At 45.1% G+C, this 23,730-nt stretch overlaps 1 protein-coding gene across 1 annotated transcript in view; it reads left to right on the top strand.

Annotated features, from left to right (window-relative positions):
* The window catches only part of LOC102269083 (scavenger receptor cysteine-rich domain-containing protein DMBT1-like), an 83,407-nt gene that overhangs the window by 49,843 nt on the left and 9,834 nt on the right, over positions 1-23,730 (top strand). The window contains exons 23-28 of the mRNA XM_070363594.1: positions 1,136-1,447; positions 2,223-2,283; positions 3,457-3,501; positions 4,765-4,997; positions 21,142-21,453; positions 23,470-23,645. Coding sequence (XP_070219695.1) covers positions 1,136-1,447; positions 2,223-2,283; positions 3,457-3,501; positions 4,765-4,997; positions 21,142-21,453; positions 23,470-23,645 — 1,139 coding nt within the window. The remainder of the gene's footprint in view (positions 1-1,135; positions 1,448-2,222; positions 2,284-3,456; positions 3,502-4,764; positions 4,998-21,141; positions 21,454-23,469; positions 23,646-23,730) is intronic.

Here is a 23,730-nt window from a genome sequence, read left to right as displayed (position 1 = left end):
CCATGATTTTATTTTCTTGAGCTTGTATGAGTTGGCTTGTACCTTTCCAGACACACCAGTTGGTGTGTTCTCCCCACAGAGAAAGGACTTGGGAAGGCAATCGAGTTAGAAACTAGATAATCTACAAGCCAGGGAGCCCTCCCCCCTCAAGCTTTGACTGAGAGTTAAATATGTTTGACACTTAAAGAGGTTGTTGTATAATTTTTTCTTTCACGTTCTGTCTGTCCTTAGCGTCTTTTCCAGTGCCAACAGAGGTGCCCACATCAACAGGTAATCTTTCCCATTTCTTCAACTGCCTTCCCTTTCACAGTTTTAGGTCAGAAAAGCTCCAGCATTACCATGGGAGAAAATGTCCCTGCAGAAAGCACCTTCCTCCGCAGCCTCAGGCCGTACACATGGCTGCTGTTGAAGGAAGGGCTGATGAAGTCCAGGTTCACCTAGAAAATCCGCCTTTGGAAAGGGAGAGGAAAGAGGCTGGGAGATGCAAGGATGGCTTGTGGGAACCGGAGTGGAAGCCAGCAAGGCTGGAATGGGAGTACCTGGCTGACCCCACATCTCCACCCAGTCCTGCTGTGAGCTTCCCTCAGCTGTGTTCTGAACATATCCAACCTCTACTCTTTTTTGTAACACTGCCCTTTGACCGTGGGGAGCGGCCTGTGATGACTGCCCTTTATACTTCCCAGAGCATCATTGCATGCGGTGACACCTGATCCTGGGGATGATGTACATGCAAATTATTGTTCTTGTCACTTGATCAGTGTGTACAAGGCTCTCAGAGAATCTTACACACACACACACACACACGTCCACACAACAGTTAGTGTGTGCCTGATAGCTTCTCATGAAAAGTCCAACAAACCCTGTGAGTGCCAGAGACCAAGACGTCACAGCAAGAAGGGGCAGCTGTGCAGGGAGGCAGGGCTCTGGAGCAGCTGGCTAAGGAGCAAAACCATTTCTTAGTCAGCTGTAATGCTGAAAAAACACAAAGTAATACCCAGGGCAAACTTAAAATGAAGAGGGGCAGTAGATTTGTTCTCATCCATGGTCAGTGCCCAAATTCCAAGAGATATGGACTCTTCCAGTGGCCTCTCTGCACAAGCCTTGATGGGTGTCATTGTTTGGATTGTCCACCAAGGTCTGGGCCTGCGGCTGGCTGATGGGTCAAACCGGTGTGAGGGCCGAGTGGAAGTCTGCCATGCCGACACCTGGGGCACCGTGTGTGACGACAGCTGGTCCATCGAGGATGCCCACGTGGTCTGCAAGCAGCTTGGCTGTGGCCGGGCCGTGTCTGCCCTCCCGGGGGCCAGATTCAGCCCCGGGGCAGGCAGCATTCTCTTGGACGATGTCAACTGCACAGGCAGTGAGTCTTCCCTGGCGCAGTGCCCTCACAGCGGCTGGTTCACCCACAACTGCGGGCACCATGAAGACGCTGGTGTCGTCTGCTCAGGTGAGCACAGGTGTCTTCTGGGCCAGGCGCAGAGCTGCCCAGGCCAAGCCTGGAATTTTCACATTGAGTCTGGAATTCCTCCATGCCTTCAACCTTTCACTGTACTCCAGATGGCAGATTTCTATTCTAACTCTGAAAAACATGCCAGCTGCTTAATATATGGGAGGACACCATCCAGCTTGAGTGTCTGCAAAGATTAATCAGTTGTAAAATAAAGAAACTAATAGTACTTATTTCATAAAGCTGATGGGTGGATTAAGTGAAACATTCCGTGTAGAATACGTAGTCAAGCATATAACACATTGTCAATGTACAAAAAGAATCCTGCCAGTGCAGGAAACCTGCGTTCGATTCCTGGGTCCAGAAGATCCCCAGGAGGAGGAAATGGCAACCCACTTCAGTATTCTTGCCTGGAAAATCTCATGGGGAGAGGAGCCTGGCGGGCTACAGTTCAGTGGGTTGCAAACAGTCGGACATAACTTAGTGACTAAACACACACAAAAACACAAATGTGCAAAAACTTTAATTATTTTACTGTTGGCGGTGGTATTTTGGTTGCCAAGGCAAACTCTGTCTGAATCACTAGCTCAGAGATTTTAGCCAGGTGAGACAGCCCACAGCTGGCTGTGAAAACCCAGAGGCACAGCCCTGGATGCTTCAGGACAGTTGTTTCCCAGGCCTGTTGAGCAGCATGCTAACTGAGACTGTGATCTTTGAACCACTCCACCACCCTGGCTTCTGTTAATCCATCCTCCTGTTTCCTTTATCTCTGCAGATTCGGCAGCTGCTGGGAATCCAGGTACTTGTGCGCTCACATCCATTTTACTTGCTGATTGGTGACTAGCCATCTGGTGCAGGGTCCCCACGCTGGTCTTCCTTCCCAGTCTTAACTTAACCATGATGCTCTGAGGTCCTGACCCTTCCACCCTCCCAGAATGTGAAGCTGCCCCCAGTTCCGTGGGGGCCCTGCTTTGTACCCAGAAGGGAGGCTGTCCTGGGTGTTAGCATGCTGATATGTCATTGCTTCTGCATGTGAGAGCTGCACTTCGGTGAGACTCTGAGACACTAGTTCTTGACCCAGAACGGTGGCTCATGCTGCAGAGGCCATGGGGGCCAGAGACAGGAAGGTCTGGGGGCAGGTGGGCCTGGGTAGGAGCGGCTTCTCCCCTGGGAACACCCCTACCTGGGGCCTGGGATGCTGCCCCTGAATTCAGTGGCACTAACAAGATGCCCCCATCCTAGGGATCCATATCTGCATGATCCCAAAGTGAAAGTGAAAGTCGCTCAGTCCTGTCCGACTCTTTGCAACCCCATGGACTATATAGAGTCCATGAAATTCTCCAGGCCAGAATACTGGAGTGGGTAGCCTTTCCCCAGGAGATCTTCCCAACCCAGGGATCGAACCCAGGTCTCCTGCATTGCAGGCGGATTCTTCACCAGCTGAGCCACCAGGAAAGCCCAACAATACTGGAGTAGATAGCCTATCCCTTCTCCAGAGGATCTTCCCGATCCAGAAATCACACTGGGGTCTCCTGCATTGCAGGCGGATTCTTTACCAGCTGAGCTATCAGAGACAGCATCACTCTTAATTCTGCTATTTCCTTATTACCAACTGGAATGATGTGTACACATTTACGAGCTATCATATTTTAAATGGCAACTATTTAATGAGATATTAGAAGGGATGGTTTAAAGGCAAACTCATATGTGTGATTAGGATGGTACCTGAGAAAAACATGGGCTTCCCTGGTGGCTCAGACAGTAAAGAATCTCCTGCAATGCAGGAGACCTGGGTTTGATCCCTGCGTTGGGAAGGTCCCCTGGAGAAGGGAATGGCTACCCACTCCAGTAGTCTTGCTGGAGAATCCCATAGACAGAGGAGCCTGGCATGCTGTGTTGGACACAACTGAGCGACTAACACTTTCACTTCACTGAGAAGAATATGAACTTTCATTGTGCTTGTTTGGAATGTCCTCATGGTGACTTATTTTTCTTTTTTATCTCTATAGTTACTTCAACTCCTGGGGAACAGTCACATGTTTACCAACCAATAGGTACTGTTTCCATTCTTATATTTTGAATCTGTTTTTCTAAGGCTGGGGTCCCGCCATTAGTGGCCAAGAGAAATGTAGCCAACATTATTCTCATAGTCCTGTATGGAGAAAAATCTGCTCATTAAAGGAACATGGGTGTTCCTCATGTAGGGACCTTTTCAGGGAGAACAAATAACCCACCTGCCCTGGGTTATAGTCATGGAAAGGCCTTATGAAGGCCCTGACCCACACAGGGCTCTGGTGGGTCCTTCTCAAAGAGGAAGCCCACCAAGCAGCCCCAAACCCTGGGACTCAGAATCTGAGGACTGACTTCGCCTGCTTTTAATTCAGGGCTCAGTGTCACTTAACCAAATCCTTACCTTCTTGAGCAATGATACCATCTCTTCTGCTACTTGTTCTCCTAACCTCTGACTTCCTCCATCATTCTCCAATGAATATAGTTTTCAAATTCAAGAAAAGTGAAAATAACTTTGTCCTGAAAATTTCATAATATACTTTGAGAGATCAGAGCTAGAAAAGCAGTCTGAATCCTAAGCCTTCAGCTGAACTGTGTTTAATTTTGAGAGAAACAACTTGAGAAATGACACCCAAGAGAGGATGAAGACTGGTTATTTTTATTTATTTATAATTTATTTACTTGGCCATGTCATGCCTTACCTGTGGCATGTGGGATCTAATTCCTAGATCAGGGGTTGAACCCTGATTCCCTGCATTGGGGACATGGAGTGTTAGCCCCTGGACCACCAGGGAAATTCGTAGAAGGTTATTTTTAGGTGTGTGTGTCTCCTTCAAGGGGCTTTCCTGATGACTCAGTGGTAAAGAATCTGCCTGAAGTGCAGGAGACTCAAGAGATGCAAATTCCATCCCTGGGTCAGGAAGATCCCCTGGAAAAGGAACTGGCAACCCGTTCCAGTGTTCTTGCCTGGGAAATCCATGGACAGAGGAGCCTGGTGGGCTACAGTCTGTGTGGTCGCAAAGAGTTGGACGTGACTGAGCGTGCACACACACGCATACTACGTCTGTTACAAAGCCAGCAAGGTCACTTGTGTTCCATAAAGAAACTGCCCAGTGAGGAAAGCACTGTAGAGTCTGTGCTAAATTTCAGATACAGAAAAGCCGTCCTTTTCTTTCTTCTGGGCATGTCATTCCCCGTGAATGTATGCAAAGCGCCCACAAACTGGGGTGGATTCTCTAGCTGGAAAGTCTTCTCATTTGAGAAGGGAGGGAAGCTTGTCAAGCCGGCCTGGCTCTGGGCTCCTGTAGATCTGCTGGTGGTGAGGCTGGCCAGCGGCAGGAAGGAGGTGTGAGGGCCGCGTGGAGATCTACCACCACGGCACCTGGGGGACAGTATGTGACGACCCCGGGACCCGCCGGCCGCCTGGGTGTTGTGCCGGCAGCTGGGCTGGCGGCCCTGAGGAGCAGTCTGTTTGGTGATGGCTTCGGCCCCATCTCCCTGGACCACGTGCCATGCGTGGGCGATCGGCCCACCTGGGCCGGTGCTGGCACCTCAGCCTGTCTATCCACAACTGTGGACCCCACAAGGATGCAGGGGCCGTCTGCGCAGGTACTGGACCTTCCCTGAGACCTGACCTCCTACCCTAGCAGCAGAGCCCCATCTGCCAAGCAAGCCGACCCCACAGGGTTTGGGACTCCAGGGCAGGCGAACGACTTGTGAGGAAGCTTGAGTCCCATCAGGGTCCCCCAAACACAAGGTCAAGTCCCCTTCTCAACATTGTTCAGCAGGTCTCTGGGTCATTCCTGGCCTCTCTTCATTTGCTGATCTACCCAATGCTGAGTCAACACCCTTGAGTTCACTTTAGAGTCCAGTCCCTCCCATCTTCAAGGAATTGCCAGGTCCCCTCTGTCATCCACCCACTGGGGTAATTCATTGCACTTCCTGTGTCTTGAAATGATCTGTTGTGAGCTTTAAAGCCGACTTAGTAGTGCTGTGTTGGGAAATTCCATGAACAAAACCGGGTTCCTCTCACCTATGTCCCTTGTGAAAACGTCAACGCTACTTCTTTTGGCCCCAGTGATTTGAGATAGTTTCCCTTTCTTCTTTTGATAATTCGGCCCAATTATGCACTATACGAGACTGCCAAAAAATGTAAAACAGAAAAGGAAATCTGATGAAATGAAAACACCCACTGCCCAGCTTCTCTTACTTTTTAAGAGCAAAGACCGGAAGAATAGGATTCAGTCCATCTGTCCATTTATTTAACAGAAATTTACTGAGCACTCTGGGCTCCCCAGGTGGTGCTGGTGGTACAGAATCTCCCTGCCAATGCAGCAGATGTAAGAGATGTGGGTTCAATCCCTGAATTGGGAAGATCCCCTGGAGAGGGAATGGCAACCCATTCCAGTATTCCTGCCTGGAGAATTCCATGGACAGTGGAGCCTGGTGGGCTACAGTCCATGGGGTCTCAAAGAGTCGGACGGGACTGAGCACACAGGCACTGAGCACTTTATATTCACCAGACACGACTCTAGGTGAATATAGTAACAAGAGCAGCAGACAGCCATCCTGCCCCCAGAGTGCTTACATTCCAGTGCGAGGCTTCAAGATCACGTCTGTGTTTCAGCCATGATAGATCATTACAAGAATAAATGAATGCTGAATTGGGACTCATAATACCCTTTCTTGTGTTAAACAACCACTTTCTCCTAACACTTAGACAACTTAGTACTATGTCATAAGCTAGTTTGTTGGATGAAGATGAGAAACCAATGTTAGAAACCTAAAGTCAGGATTGGGAAGCTTCCTGTATGTGTGTGATCAGTTGCTTCCATCATGTCTGACTCTTTTGCAACCCCATGGACTGTAGCCCACAGGCTTCTCTGTATATGGGATCCTCCAGGCAAGAATACTGGAGTGGGTTGCCATCCCCTTCTCCAGGGGATCTTCCTGACCCAGGGATCAAAACTGTGTCCCCTGTATCTCCTGCTTTGCAGGTGGGTTCTTTAGCCACTGAGCCACCCTGGAAGCCCAGGAAGGTTCCTAGTACTTTGCAATTCTAGGAAATGTTTTCTCTTCACTGCATCCAGGAAACAGGCTTTCTGATCCACCCAGGGAGATCACACTGTTCCCACAATAATAAATGTTTGCTTCCCACTTCCTTCCTCATGCATCCCTGTCTCTGTTCCAGTCTCACCCAAGCAGCCTTTATCTTTTTTTTTTTAATTTTATTTTATTTTTAAACTTTACATAATTGTATTAGTTTTGCCAATATCAAAATGAATCCGCCACAGGTATACATGTGTTCCCTATCCTGAACCCTCCTCCCTCCTCCCTCCCCATACCCTCCCTCTGGGTCGTCCCAGTGCACTAGCCCCAAGCATCCAGTATCGTGCATCGAACCTGGACTGGCAACTCGTTTCTTACATGATATTTTACATGTTTCAATGTCATTCTCCCAAATCTTCCCACCCTCTCCCTCTCCCACAGAGTCCATAAGACTGTTCTATACATCAGTGTCTCTTTTGCTGTCTCGTACACCGGGTTATTGTTACCATCTTTCTAAATTCCATATATATACGTTAGTATAATGTCACATTTCAGGTCTTTTTGTATCTAATTTGCATATCTGAGGTACAAATCTTTAAAATATTGGGTTGGCCATAAAGTGCATTTGGGGTTTTCCCTAAGCTGGAACCTGAAAACCCAAACGCACCTTGTGGCCAACCCAATCAAACAGTAGCTTCTAAATTTCTTACAAGTGGGTGGGATTTTTGTTTGGATTTTATCTTATTTTGGCCTCTGGTTTGTTTTTATCATTTCAGCGTCAGCCACAGAAATGATCACCTCACCTGGTAATTTTATTTTCTTGCTAGCTTGATATAAATCATAGATATATAGACTGCCTTGCATACAGTTAGGGTTAAAGTTTATACCTCATATGAAGATAACCAGCAAGCTCATATCAAACTAACATAAAGTACTCATATATTTCTTGAGTAACGTAGGCGTGAATTGGACAGATACTGATTACATGCCTTCAGTACGTAGGACACTGTTCATCATGCTTCTGAGTCCTTGGTGCCACAGTAGGGAAGTCAGGAGCTTTGTTCATACTCACAACAGTGTCCACACATTTGGGAATTCAGTGAGTTAATTTTTAACTCACAGGACTTCAGGCGTCTCAGGCAAAAAATATACCTTTAGTCTGCATTTTCAGGAAACAATCGAGTCCCACATCTCCCATGTGTGTTTCACGTTATAGCACACCAATCCAATGATAGGTGAACTTTTATAAAGCATTTACGGGACTTCACTGGTGGTCCAGTGGTTAAGACTCTGTGCTTCTGCTGCAGTAGACAAAGATTCGATCCCTGGTCTGGGAACTAAGATCCCACATGCTGTGCGGTCAAAAAAAAAAAGAAAGCATTTGCGTGGCTAAGTGAGTTGAAAGTGGAAGTGAAAGTCACCCAGTCGTGTCTGACTCTTTGCAACCCCATGGACTATACAGTCCATGCAATTCTCCAGGCCAGAATACTGGGGTGGGTAGCCTTTCCCTTCTCCAGGGGATCTTCCTGACCCAGGGATCGAACCCAGGTCCTGCACTGCAGGCAGATTCTTTACCAGCTGAGCCACAAGGGAAGCCCATAATAAGTTGGGGAAATACAATACCCCTCTCTTGAGGATTCAGTCTATTAAAATGTTCAAGCTCTGGCAAGCCCTACCCTAAGGGATCTTCTTTAAACTTGGCAATATGGAATGTTTCTCAAACTTCTTTGACTGCTGAGACCTTCCGGGTTTGAGTAGAAATGCAGCATCACAGAATTTGGAGCCAGAGAACCTGGGATTATGGTCTGGCTCCAGCCTTATACCTTTGGGTGACAACTGGCCAAGTCCCCTTCCTTCTCAGAGCCTCTGTTTCATCATCTGCAGAATGGGAGGGTGGCACTTGTCCGAGGATTGGGTGGCACACTCCTGGGCAAGCTGTCAGTGATGGGAGCTTGTTGTTGAATCCCTGAGGGACGTGTGTGCTGCCACCTCTTGGGACCTGCCTGGTTCTCTAGGTGAGCAACTCATGTGTCCTTTGGTAAACTCCCCTCTTGTGGACACTGGGGATCATCTTAGGACCTGAGTTGATCAATATACAACCAAGCAAGTTGGAGAAATACCATCTCAACCCAAGTCAATTCAACTCAAATATTCTCTGAACTGTAAACAGTTATGTAAGTAGCTCACAGTTCCTATTTTTAAAGTCTCAGAGCCCTCTGCCAAACTTGATAGAAATGGATATTCTATGGAAAATCAGACGATGAAACAGATATGTCTCCTTGGATCTACGAGAATCAGCTACTAGATGTCTCAGCCAAGGACAAATTCAATATGGCATCATCGCAGTGTAACATCTTTACAAGAGTCGGAAGAAATCTTAGAGATTGTTCAGACCTGAAGTTACAAAGACGCAGCTGGCAGACTAGTTTTGACCTACAGAATGGTTTTGTTTCAGACAACAGAGTTTTGCCTATGCGAAGTTTCATTCTTTTTAATACCACATTTTAAAAGTAGGAGATTTCATATAAAAGTCCAGATTTCAAGCTTTGATGGGGAAGCCAGAGGCTGGGAAATACAAGTGTGAATTTTCACAGGGCACTGATTGTCCAGGGCAGAGAGGAGACGGGTTTCCCTTTATGGGCACATGCTGTTTGTCTAGTTTCTTCCTGGCCCGTGCCAATTATTTCTGGACCTGGAGTCATCTCCACTTGGATGTTTGGTGCCTCTCAAATTTTAATGTGTCTATAAATCACCTGGAAATCTTGTTAAGATGCAGATTACGATTCAGTTCCTTGAGGGAGAGTGAGGGGTGGGGTGGGGTTTTAAATGTCTGCCTTTCTCACAGGATGGTGCGGATGCTGCTAGTCCATGGATTTCATTTTTCAGATGCATCCTCTGAAGTTTCAAGATGCAAAGGAACTTGTCCAAAGTCACATGGCTGTTTACACACAGAGAAGAGACTAGAACCCAAATCTCCTGGGTCCCAGACCCAAGTATCACCTCCTCCACTATTTATTTCCCTTAGCTTAATGGAAAGGAGAACAGGAGAATCAAATAGTAACAGAGCATAATCAAATATGAACAAGACTGGGACATAATTTGTAAGCAGGGTAATTCTTTTAAAAATCTTACCAATGAACGTGATTGAAAAGAATGGTATTTAATTACAGTTTTCTATAAATTGTGCTTGCTTTGACAGTCCCTGCCTCAGTTTCAGCCACAGATTTGATTCTTACGACTGGTAACAAGTTTTCTGCTGATTTGTCCTCTTACTAATGTTAAGAGATAATGATGTGTTGAAATTCTACCTAAAGAGTACTGTTGGCCCAGGGGTCACTTGGCTGAATTAATCCCTTGGAAAATAGACTAGAATCCAGAAATAGACAAATATACAGTGAAGTTGAGGTCCCAACACTCAAGGAAAGCACTTGCATACACCTGGGAGTGATCCACAGAATCTACTGTTCATACTTCCTACACACACTGGCGCTCTGGTCTCCCTGCTGACTGTGTATTATGAGAGACAACAGATTAGGGAGGAGGTGCAGAGACTGGGAGGGGGAGACCTCATAGAAGAGCCACAGTGGTAAGGGCAGGAAATGCTAACAGACAGCCACAGAAGGGTTCAGAAAACCGTTCAGTGTCACCAGCCTCCCAGGGTCCAGCCCCGGTTGGATCCAGGGATTCCCTCAGGAGTACTGTGTTGGCGATTAGAATAGCAAAGCAGAGATTTATTAGATGCTCAATAATAACTGGTTTATGCGGAAAATCAATATAATCTGTGACACCAGGTAGGCTCTGTCCACGGAGGCTGCAGGCGCCCTCTCGAATAGCGGAAGGTGCCCCACCTTAGGCACCTTCTCGAGTGGGTCTTAGAAGCCCAGGCAAGTAAGTGGTCCCAGAGGACCCCCACGCTCAAATTATTTTGGCCTGAAGGAAGAACAGAAGAGAAAAGGAGGAAAAGGAAACAAGAAAGAACGACATGGGGAGACCAAGCTTTGAGCAAGGCCCATAGCTTTATTTTCAACAGGGGCTTTTATACCCTAAGTTGCACATAGAGGATAATCAGATCAGATCAGATCAGTCGCTCAGTCATGTCTGACTCTTTGAGACCCCATGAATTGCAGCACGCCAGGCTTCCCTGTCCATCACCAACTCCCCGAGTTCACTCAGACTCACGTCCATCGAGTCAGTGATGCCATCAAGCCATCTCATCCTCTGTCGTCCCCTTCTCCTCCTGCCCCCAATCCCTCCCAGCATCAGAGTCTTTTCCAATGAGTCAACTCTTCGCATGAGGTGACCAAAGTACTGGAGTTTCAGCTTTAGCATCATTCCTTCCAAAGAAATCCCAGGGCTGATCTCCTTCAAAACGGACTGCTTGGATCTCCTTGCAGGGATGTGAAATCATGCAAAGTCAGCAGTCTTTGATCCTTATTGAGACCAGGCTTTCTTTTCTGCAAATTTATTGTATACAAATGGTTTAGGTGATTTATATCATTTTCTGGCCAGAAGGCCTGTTAACATTTTATGACTCTGATAAAGGTTTGTCAACCATACGACTTATTTTCTCTAGGAGTAATTATTTTAAAGTTTGGCGCCATCCTCCAAAGGTGTTAGATAAAGTTGCATTCCTATAGGGCAAAGGTGCAATGGGTTTACAACAAAGGAAAGAATTTATTACCTTAAGAGTCTAAAGTTGTTAACACCAAGGCCACTACTTATTTTTTCTACATACCAACTGTATTAATTAATACACTTCCAAGGAGACAATACAGGGGATGTGGAAACTTGGCAGCAAGCATTGGCTCAACAACGAAATCTTCTACTAGTTCTATTCTGACAATTTCTAACTCTCTATACTATTTGAATATCTTAAGCTCCCCGTGCCTCTCACAGTTGGGAGACTGTAAACAATCGTATGCATAGCTGTAGGAGTCCAGGTAAACCTGTCAGGCAAGTTAGAGAGCCATCTGAGGGGTTTGCAAACTAAAACACTCTTGTCATGCCCAGGAACTTTATTAACTGGAGCTGTAAGTTAACTCTTTTTCAGAGAGAGAGAGATGGTGGTGGGGGACAGCCTCCCATAAAGTCAGAGGTATAGGTGAGAGCACAAAGCAGTAAAGTAGGCAGACTCTGGTTTTGGGGGTAGATGTTTGAGAATTTCCAGGGGGACTCCTGAGGCTCGGATCCCAACTTTGCATATGCCGAGCCTTCTTCCTCATGACCTTTGCCACGGGCGGAATTCCTCACACTGGCTCTCAGCACCAGCCTTTCTAAATATCACAATTTGAAGCAAAAGTACCCACTAAACTCAACATCCTTTGAGATACCTCCTTAATACAACCTTGAACAGCAATGGTTTCTTCTTAATGAGCCTGAATCACGCAAGTTAATATATGACCAGTATCTTCTGTTTAAGAGGACAGGGAAACTTGGTTTCTTTCAGGAGAGTTTTAATTTATAACAGCTCATGTTTTTATTTTTGCTATCCAAAAAAAGTTTATTGAAGGATAGATGATTTACAGTTTTATTTACAGTGTTAATTTCCGCTGTACAGCTAGTGACTCAGTTACATACATATAAACATATTTTTATATTCTTTTCCATTATAGTTTATCATTGGATGGTTCCCAGTGCTATGCAGCAGGACCTTGCTGTTGATCCATCCCATATATAATAGTTTGCATCTGCTCACACCATCCCTCTTGCCATTTTGCCAGAGGCTCTGATATTCTAATGAACAGAAGATCTGTATTTAAGAGACAGAGAAATGTACAGTTTATCTTGAAGAGATAGGATAAGTGATAAGCTTTAATTAGGAAGACAACAAAATAGGAAAATATTAACACAGAATACAGCAGACAATTTGACTGTGGTACTAAAATGGCGATAGGTGTCAATTAGCATTGCATAGAAAAGATTTAAAACCGCCTAATAAACATTTAACCTCAGAGCAGGGCCTGATAACAGAGAAATGGCTGCAGAGCGTGTTTCCACTTTGGTTGACTGCTGTGTGTGTACAAGCACAGTAGTTCAGGGCACACACCACTCGTGTTTTTATTGAGGTGCTTAAACTTTTATTCAAGAGGGTGGGAGACAGTTCTCACACTTAAATTTTTCCAACAGCAAAGCCTGGTTAATGAGATAATAGGAAAGGTACAATCATGTGTATTAGAAAAAGAATAAGAACTTTCTGATCCACTGACTAACTTTGCTGTTTGTGTTTCATATTCAGGCATCCTTCCGACCTCAGCAGAAGTGACTCCTTCACCTGGTAATGCCCTCTGCCCACTGCAAATGTAGATGGATGAGACAGCAAGGTTGCCTGTGTATGCCACCAGGGCCAAGACTAGGACAGCTCTGGGGAGGTGTATCGTCAGGGTGTTGTTGTCTTTGGAGCAGAGTGCCTTGTCTGGGCCAGACCCTGCAGCAGGCGTGGGGACTCGAGGGGTCAGGCAGGCAGAGAGGGGGTCTCCCTGGCCAGGTCAGCTCGCCTGTTGCAGGTTCTCACAGCATTGCGAAGCTCTCCATAGCGCTTGTCACAGGAGCAGTTCTGCAGAGCAGGAGCCATACCTAGTTTTGTTGGTTGCCCCACTCTAGCGTTTAGCACAGTGCCTACCAGAATAGATAAATAAATCAAGACTTACTGATTAAATAATGAAGTCCGTGGTTTCCATAGGCTTCCCCAAAGGCTCAGTGGGTAAAAAAAAAAAAATTGACCTGCAATGCAGGAAACTCAGGTGTGATCGCTGGGTTGGGAAGATCCCCTGGAGTAGGAAATGGCAACCCACTCCAGTATTCTCGCCTGGAAAATCCCATGGACTGAGGGCCTGGCGGGATACCGTCCATGGAGTCACAAGAGTCGGACACGACTGAGCACGCACACATGCACGTGTGGTTTACGACAGCACACACGCATGGTTTCTATGCTCCAGGGACAGAGAGAAGAAAATTAATTAACTGTAATACAACTATTTTTTGCCATTTGGCAAGTTTTGATCAATTGTCTTTTCTTATCTCCAGTATCTCTGAGTATTGCTGTAACCACCTCGACAGGTAATTAATTTTGATGTTATTTCGGGCTTTGTTTGTCTTATAAATTATTCTCTTATAAATTACTTGCTTATAAATTATTTGATTTTCCAATGAGCTCATTAAATAACTATTTATGTCATGATAAATTCTTTGAAAGTTTTAAAACATGTTTATGATAAATTCTTTGAAAGCTTTAAATATGTTTATACTGACCTGACTCAAAAAAGGCCACACTAACTGCCTGGGCCAAGGGTGAAATTAGTCCAGCCAATTCAGCCAAACACAAGCACTGAGTCATTCGCTGGACTGACTGGTGGTCAAATGTCAACCGTCCATGAAGGAACCTTCTCCTGAACACCAGCCATCATGTAGGTGTTGTCAGACTGGTGGAGAGTCAGACCACGGCTTTTACTGATCCTTCTGAATGTTCATCCAGCATTCATTGAAGATGGCCACGTGCCAAGGTAGTGAGGGATGCAGAATTGACCAGGGTAACAAATAACTCTCCTCTTGGATGTTGTTGGACTTTGAGTGATGCCATTATCTGAGGAGTTACCGTGTAACTTTTTTTTTTTCCTCTTTCTTATTTTTTAAATTATGTAAGTATGATAACACATTTACAGGAGACTTGGAAAGTACAGGACAAAGTTACATATAGTTCTACTAAATATTACAATTATTTTTAAGTAGATAAATTAAGAGTTTTAGTTGGAGTTTGAATATCAAACTCTCAAAAATTAATAGAATGAATATACAGAAAACTAGAAGGGAAAGAACCATGAAACAACTCAGCATAATTAAGATTTATACAATTTTCACACAAATAGAATATAAATTCTATTCAAGTTGCCACAGACCGTAAACTAGAAAACACTAGAACATATCCAGGAACATGAAACGAGGTGCAAAAATTTCATGGTCTAAAGGTATTGAGCTCATACGGAGTCTGTTCTCTTATCACTCTGGAATAATGTTAGAAATCAGTATCAAAAGAGATTTGAAAATAACCCACATATTTTCACCCGTGTGACTTTGGACTTAATAATTTGACAAATAGTGTTAGAGATTTATTTGGGTGAAAGACAATAAAGAAGATGCTCTACACTACTCCAGGTGTTGAAGTAATTATGACATAAAGCATCAGAGTCAGAACCAAAATATGGTCTTTATTACTGATATAGCTCAGAGAAGAAAAAGGCACACCACTCCAGTACTCCTGCCTGGAAAATCCCATGGATGGAGGAGCCTGGTAGGCTGCAGCCCATAGGGTCGCTTAAGAGTTGGGCATGACTGAGTGACTTCACTTTCACTTTTCACTTTCATGCATTGGAGAAGGAAATGGCAACCCACTCCAGTGTTCTTGCCTGGAGAATCCCAGGGATGGGGGAGCCTGGTGGGCTGCCATCTATGGGGTCGCACAGAGTCGGACATGACTGAAGTGACTTAGCAGCAACTGATAAAGCTAAGAGATGCAGTGCATCTCTTAGTATGAGACAAATGGACTTTTTATACTCCTCCTCACCCTCAGTCTAGATCTTGAGACAGCCTACCTAGGGAAAGTTCTGGTCTGCAGAGGTCACCCTTTCCTGGGTCACCATCTCCCACTCATTTAAGGGGAAGCAGGGAAAAAGCAAGTCCGCCATTTATGGAATCTTTGTTAGATGAACGCCATACAATGGAGAAACTTGGACCAATGGTTGTTGCCCTCTGAACAGCTAGCCTCCAAGGGGAGAAGGGAAGGGTCTCCAAGAGGAGACCCAGGGGGTAGAGGGGTTCCCTGGGGCAGTAGAGGATTTGGAGATGCCCTGCTATAGCTCCTGTCTAGACAGTAGGCAGACAAGCCAAATCAGTCATACTGATCTCCGTTGGCCATTTTTACGTCTTCATTATCTTATAGAAACATGTATGCCTGGTGTGGCTGTCTTACTGCTGCCTTGTTCTTTTTGTTCATCTGCAGCTTCATTGTCAGCCAGTGTGACCTCCACACCAGGTAAAACACTCTCTAGTGTCCCATAAGCGTCTCTTCTTGGAGTTCCATTGATCAGACTAGGCTGTCGCACGGATGTTTTGTACCCAACACAGCCTCGGTAAAAACCCAGGAGTCTTCTCCACTGGTACATAAGTTTCTTCATCTCTTTTTCTACAGATCTCTCTTCAACCTCAGCAGATATGACCTCTCCATCTGGTAAATGCTCTCTCACTGTGGTGTTTAAATGAACCAGACTAGCTTCTTACTTTCTGTCCTACTTAGAAAATAAGCCCGCTTAACGACCATTTTGGCCACAAAGTAAACCCCAATGAAAAGACACACAAAGTATCTTTTTTCTCGTTGCTAAGTGTCCTATTCTCTTTGTTCATGCACAGATGTGTTCTCAGCCTCAGCAGAAGTGGACACCCTCTCTGGTAATGTTTTCTGCCTGTCACATTTCCTAAGTTTAAACTCCCCTCTTTAAGAAGTGAGCATATACATTGAATATTTTGTCTACAGAATAAGCCCCAATGTAAACAGAAGTCCCAGCCTCCTTTTCACAGAAATTAAGCTTCACGTTCTCGTTCACGCACAGACACAGAAGTGGTCCCTCCACCAGGGAACACCTCCTGCTTGTCACACTGGTCTTGATTGGATGTGCCCAAGAGGGCTGGGGGTCCACACCTCCACCTGCTGCATGGTCCTGTGATGATTCAGGCGATACTTTGACCCCTCCACCCAGACACACCCACTAGGGGATGGACTGTGATAGTGTTGGTTTTATCCATTCACCACTTCCCTGGTGGCTCAGACGGTAAAGTGTGGGAGAACCAGGTTCAATCCCTGGGTTAGGAAGATCCCCTGGAGAAGGAAATGGCAACCCACTCCAGTATTCTTGCCTGGAAAATCCCACGGACAGAGGAGCCTGGTGAGCTACAGTCCATGGGGTCACAGAGTCAGACACAACTGAGCTTTTCACTTTCACTTTCTTCTGTTTTCAACCACACTGTTTTTGAAAAAAATCATCCCATCTCCTTTTCACTAATACTCGAGTTTGATCCTTCTTTGTTTGCAGATATGACTCCCACTTCAAGCGAAGCTCCTTCTTCACCAGGTATCTCTCTGCTCTCTGTAGTAGCTCTGTGAGTGGCTTTCTGAAAGAATCCAGCCAAGAAGAGACGCTTCCTTTTTCCCTAACAGAGGTGGGGAGAGAGCACAGGAAAGGCTGGGGAAGCTCCAAGCCACTAACCACCCCCACCCCCACATTCCTGATTCACCTCGTGGAGCCAGACCGAATGTGACTCCCGCATCCTGTGCCCTGAAAGGCAGAGGGGTGTCGGAAGAGTGTGCTTTGGGGTCTCTTGGGTCTGAACTGTGGGTGATCCAGGCCTGTGTACAGGGCCTCCCAGGTGGCGCCAGTGGCAAAGAACCTGCCTGCTGATGCAGGAGATGTAACAGATGTGGATTCGATCCCTGGGTGGGGATGACCCCCTGGAGGAGGACATGGTATCCCTCTCCAGTATTCTTGCCTGGAGCATTCTATGGACGGAGGAGCCTGGCGGGCTACTGTCCATAGGGTTGGAAAGAGTTGGACACGACTGAAGTGACTTATCACACACACGCACTCACAGACATGTATATAAGCTGAGTCTCCACATCTTCATCCATAAAATAGTGATAATACTTAGCTGGCATGTTTATGTTAATAGAGTCGTAAATTATGACACATTGTAAATGCTCATAATGGGAATTGTTAATCTACCGTGTTAAAGACCAACTTCACATACACTGTTTCACCCCCTGCATGCACAAGTCCACAAGATAAATAAGCAGAGTGGATTCTTTTATATACAGCTTAAAACAGTCTTATTTTTTTAAAAATTGTGGTCTACAGCGTAAAATTTCAATGAATTCAAATGTTAAAGCTTTCTTTTCACTGGAAATTTTTTTGGCAGCCACAGATCTGGTTTCAACAGAATCGACACCATCACCTGGTAACAATCATATGCCTGTTGCTAAATTAATCCTTAGTTTTATAGTAGTTTATACAACCAAATGCTGTCATAAAGCCCATTGTTACTCTTCCTACCTTGCTTCCTTCTGAATACTTTCATATGGGATTTTAATATTAGATATGGTCTCTCTCTTATCTAAAAATATTTCTGGAATCTCACTTGATTTTCTTCATTTCATTTTCAGCCTTTGTAAAAATCTAATGTTTTGAATTCCTCCTTTCAAAACTTCAGTGCATTTATAAAATTTTTCTGATCATTGAATAAATTGTTTGATAACTATCGGTTAAGACTCCATGCTTCCAATACAGGGAGCACAGGTTCAATCCCTGGTCAGGGAAATAAGATCCCACATGCTGCACACCACAGCCAAAAAAATTTAAAAATAAATCAATAATTTAATTTTTGGAAAATAAACAGCACACAACACTACTTGTTACATTTTGATACAACTTAATGGCCAAAAAAAAAAGTAAAATAAAACCTAATGAACAGTATTTAGGCACTCAAACTAAAGCAAAAAGTTTTTAAAAAGCATTAGTGTCTAAACTTAGAAAAAACATTTGGTTCATTTTCAGCTTTGAATATAAATATGTGACTTCGAGGATATGCATGTTTTTAAGCTTGTTTTTTCTTTTTTACAGTTTCAGTTTCAGTTGATGAGGAAGTAACCCCGTTACCTGGTAATTTTTGTTTGTTTCTAAGCACTAAAACTGTCATATCATTATTAATACTGTTATTTCATTTTCACTGAAATTTCTTACCCTTTACAGAAAACTTTATAGCTTTTAGGTGCATGTGTGCAGGTACAGATGTGTGCACACACGTACATTTTGTAGGTTAGAAGCCTTGATGCACCTCTCAAGACCTCACTCAGATATTTGCCTTTATTCATAGGTCAAACAAGAATCGTTATCTTGCTTCCAGTATCTCAGTAACAGTCAATGAGGAGAGCAACTCTCCTGGACCAGGGCATTTCAGTCACAGAGAAGCAGATGCCGGAGATGTTTGTTAACGTTCACTGAGCATCTTCTATGTGCTGAGCAGAGCAGGAAATTGAAAAATAGTCACTGGCAACCAATTTATATGAAGGCGAATCATCTTATACACATTGTGGGTGTAGCACCACCTACATAATATAGGTTTTCTTTTTAAATTAGTTTTACTTTTTAAATCACCTTTTTTGAAGTATAATTATGTACAGTAAATTGCACACATCTGTGAGTTTTGTCTCATATATACAACTGTGTGAGCACCACCACAGTCAAGACCTAGAGCATTCTGGGCCTTCAGTGGTGTGTGTGCGTAGTCGCTCAGTCAAGTCCCTCAGTTGTGTTCAAAGGTGGTCCAGTGGTTAAGAGTTGGTGCTTCCAATGCAGGGGGCACAGTTCAATCCCTGATCAGGGAACTAAGATCCCACATGCCTCAGGACAAGGCAAAAAAAATTTTAAAAATTAAAAAAAAAAAAAAAAAGATTTAGAGTATTTCCATCCCCCAGGAAGTTCCCTCATGCCCCTTTACAGTAAATCCTTTCCACTTCTCCCAGGCCAACTGATCTGTTTTCTGTCGCTACAAATAGATTTGGTTTTCTAGAATCTCATAAAAGTGAAATCAAAGCATATGTGTTTTTGTGTCTGACTTCTCAACCTTACTTAACAAATTTTGAAGAAACATTTATTTGGCTGCAATGGGTCTTCGTTGTGGTGTTCGGGATCTAGTCCCCTGACCAGATATCAAAGCCAGGCTCCCTACATTGGGAGCTCCGAGTCGTAGCCACTGGACCACCGGGGAGGTCCCAATGAATTGTTTCTAAGATTTGCCCCAGGTGCTTCCATATGTTGGTAATTTGTTCTTTTTTTTCATTTTTATTGTTTCTGCTTAGTAATGATGCATTGTGTGGACATACCACAATTTATTATGGACATACATATCACAATTTATTTGTCCATTCTTCTGTGGATGGACATTTGAATGTTTCCAGGTTTTGTGTATTGCTAAGAATTCTGCTGTTTATGCATCTTTCTGAGGTCGTGTGTTTTCTTTATCTTGAGTAAACATCTAGGAATGGAATAACTACATTACATAGTATAGAGGTTTTCATTGAGGTATAATCAATACCTCAATAAACATTAACATATTAACACAACATATTAATATATTTACATATAACATATCAACATAATTAACATAGTAATATAATTAATATTAACATAACATAAAAAATAAACATTAGTTTCAGGTGTACAATATAATGATTTAATATTTGTATATACTGCAGATGATCACCACAGTACTTTGAGTTAACATCCATCACCAAACATAGCTACAAAAATTTTTTTCTCAAGAGGAAAATTTGCAAGTTCTCTCTTCAGTTCAGTTCAGTTGAGTCGCTCAGTCTTGTCCGACTCTTTGCGACCCCATGAATCGCAGCACACCAGGCCTCCCTGTCCATCACCAACTCCCAGAGTTCACTAAGACTCATGTCCATCAAGTCAGTGATGCCATCCAGCCATCTCATCCTCTGTCATCCCCTTCTCCTCTTGCCCCCAATCCCTCCCAGCATCAGAGTCTTTTCCAATGAGTCAACTCTTCGCATGAGATGGCCAAAGGACTGGAGTTTCAGCTTTAGCATCATTCCTTTCAAAGAAATCTCAGGGCTGATCTCCTTCAGAATGGACTGGTTGGATCTCCTTGCAGTCCAAGGGACTCTCAAGAGTCTTCTCCAATACCACAGTTCAAAAGCACCAATTCTTTGGCGCTCAGCCTTCTTCACAGTCCAACTCTCACATCCATAAATGACCACAGGAGAAACCATAGCCTTGACTAGACGGACCTTTGTTGGCAAAGTAATGTCTCTGCTTTTTAATATGCTATCTAGGTTGGTCATAACTTTTCTTCCAAGGAGTAAGCATCTTTTAATTTCATGGCTGCAGTCACCATCTGCGGTGATTTTGGAGCCCATAAAAATAAACTCTGACACTGTTTCCACTGTTTCCCCATCTATTTCCCATGAAGTGATGGGACCAGATGCCATGATCTTCGTTTTCTGAATGTTGAGTTTTAAGCCAACTTTTTCACTCTCCTCTTTCACCTTCATCAAGAGGCTTTTTAGTTCCTCTTCACTTTCTGCCATAAGGGTGGTGTCATCTGCATATCTGAGGTTATTGATATTTCTCCCGGCAATCTTGATTCCAGCTTGTGCTTCTTCCAGCCCAGCGTTTCTCATAATGTACTCTTCATATAAGTTAAATAAGCAGGGTGACAATATACAGCCTTGACGTAACTCCTTTTCCTATTTGGAACCAGTCTGTTGTTCCATGTTCAGTTCTAACTTTTGCTTCCTGACCTGCATACAAATTTCTCAAGAGGCAGGTCAAGTGGTCTGGTATTCCCATCTCTTTCAGAATTTTCCACAGTTTATTGTGATCTGCACAGCAACTTTCAAATACATAATACAGTCTTATTAACTATAATAGTCACCATGCTGTACATCACATCCCCAGGAATTATTTTATAATTGAAAATCTGTATCCATAATAGTTCTTACAATGTGACTTTAATTCATTAAAAGAAGCTTCACTGGATAGATGTGATGAGTTAGTGCCTCTTGCCTCCTGCAGACCTGCCCCTGCGCCTGGTGGGCGGGCGCGGCCGCTGCGAGGGCCGGGTGGAGGTCCGGCACGAGGGCGTGTGGGGCACGGTGTGCGACGACCACTGGAGCATCAGAGACGCCCGTGTGGTGTGCCGCGTCCTGGGCTGCGGGCGCGCGCTGGGCGCCCTGGGTCGCGGCCGCTTCGGCCCGGGCTCGGGGCCCATCCTGCTGGACGACGTGCGCTGTGCGGGCACCGAGGATGCGCTGGAGCGCTGCGCCCACGCGGGCTGGGAGCGCCACGACTGCCAGCACTGGGAGGACGCGAGCGTGGTCTGCGCAGGTACCCGGGCTCCCCTGCCACGCCGGCCCCTCCCCGGGGTCTTCCTAAGGCTCCACCCGTTCTTTCCTCTCCAAGCATCCCTAAGGTCAGAATTCACCAGCCCGAGGAATGTCAGGTGGGCCATGGCCCCAGATTCTAGGATAAAAGAGCATATTTTATTACATAGCCATGGTGGTAGATGTTTTAATCAGACAGAGGTGGCACTTTATTAGCCAGTTTTTCTAATTCCAGTTCAGCGCAGTATTTGTCCCGAAATATAGCTAAAAGTTTATGAAGCCAAGAAAAGAAGTGACAACTTAAAAAAAATGATTAAAAAATATAGAATTTGTCTGTTGTCCCCTTGTAAACCTCTGATAAGGGCACAGTCCTAGGTGGAGTCCCTTCCCCGCCTTGACCTGGCCCTTGGAAGTCAGAACCCTGCACTGTCCTGGGTTCCCCTTGGTCCCTTTCATCCAAGATTCAGTGAATAGTTTTTGTCACCGGCCATTTGTCTTGGCATTTGACTTCCATGGGCAGACCTTCTGTGTGGAGTCATCCTCCCCTATATTTGTCCTTAATTTATCCACTAAATCTCACAGAGTGATGGAATTCTAAGGTTTGGTGAACAAGGTTAGCTCACTTTGGCTCTTCCATCCCACTTTTTATAGGTGAATCAAACCACTTTTCCTTGTGCCTTATGTGCAAATTTCTCTTGTTTTGCATAGAAATGTGGCCCAAGTAGGCTATCAGAGCCCCCTTGAGACAGTTAATTCCACAGGGAGCCATGTAGTGTGAGTCAGCCTTGGGGCTGAGGGGTCCTTTTTCTCCAGATCCTCACTTTTACTGTCTGTTCACAGTTCCAGTTATTCCTCATGCTGTTGGGGGGCCCCCTGTAAATGGTAATTTAGCTTCTATTCTCAGATTATACACCAAAGGGTTTCTTTTTCATCAGGTTCAGCAGCCAAAGGACCAGTGGTCTGGGGCTGAGAGCGTTTGAAGGGCTGAGGGAATCTGGCCAGCCGTGCTTCCTTCTGGGTCCTGGCCCTGGGTTTCTGTTTTGCCTTGCTTCTGGGAGGGGAGGGCTTGATAGCCATGAAGTGTGCATTTCCCAGCCTGGGCTACTGTGCACGCCATGTGCATGGGAAGGGACGCCAGCCAGGGTCCAACCATGCGATGAGTTTTATAACCTGCAAAGCCCTGTATTTACTAGTCTCTCTCTCCAACAAATCTTGGTGTTGATGACACCATTCTCAACACTACTTTATCTATGCCAGAATCCCTCCCTCCAACTCCATCAGGAGGCCCTGGGCCCTCCTTTCCCTTGCATCACCCTGGAGTATTTCCAGGCCATTGCTTCAGCTTTAATAGGTGAATCCAATGAGCCCTTTTTCCTACGGTTCACATCCACTGCTGGCTATGTTGTCCCTGTCCAGTGCTTCTACACAGATGATCTTTGCTTTTCTTTGTCCCCCTTCACCAGGTGCGGCTGACTCTGTGGTACCCAAGGACAACGGTAAAGTCTTCCTCCCTCCTAGGGTGTGAGACTCCAAAAAGGGGAGCTAAGAGACCCATTGTCTGTGGAAGAATGAACAGACTATGTGAGGGGACCAGTTTCTGTGTCTCCCCTGAGATCTCTTGTATCTCCATCCTCTTGCTGGGCTTTAGGAGGCTGGGGAGGAAGTCCCTTTGCACCCCCTCCCTTGGCTTCCATTCCTTCTTTCTAACTTAACCCTCATACAAAGGCTCAGATGGATGTTCAGGCTCAGATGTTCTTACCATATGAGATGAGCTGTCCTTTAAATCCTTAGAAGAGGCTCTGTCTCTGGGACATGTTCTGTGGGTAGGACCCTGTGGATATGACATGACTTTTGGAAAGAAGGGGAAATATAAAGTCAATGGAAGTCAAGTTGGGTGTAGTGGGTGATGAGAGCCAACCCAGGGCACTGTCATAGTACTTTTATAAAGTAAACATAACTCACACCCCTGAGGGCTCCAGGTTCTCTTTGTAACTTTCTCCCCATCCTCCCCCTTCTGCAGCCCAGCTCTCCTGCTGGCCTCACCTTTTCCAAGTCGTCATTGACCGAGGCTACCTCCGGAGGCTGGGCTACTCGTCCTGGGACATCCATTTAAATGATAAGCTGTGTCGCCCCCGAGTCACAGGGCGCTACCTGATCTTCAACGTTCCCTATGGCCACTGTGGCACAGTCAGACAGGTATGAAACTGACAAGGTGGTGGTACCCTTCTATGGATGGAGGCCGAAAAGAGAGGCTTGGGAGAATCAACCACCTGTTAAAAAC

This window comes from Bos mutus, chromosome 26 (genome assembly GCF_027580195.1).
Source record: "Bos mutus isolate GX-2022 chromosome 26, NWIPB_WYAK_1.1, whole genome shotgun sequence".
Taxonomy (NCBI): Eukaryota; Metazoa; Chordata; class Mammalia; order Artiodactyla; family Bovidae; genus Bos; species Bos mutus.
Note: the sequence above shows the minus strand (reverse complement) of the source record. Positions and strands in the feature narration are given on the sequence as shown.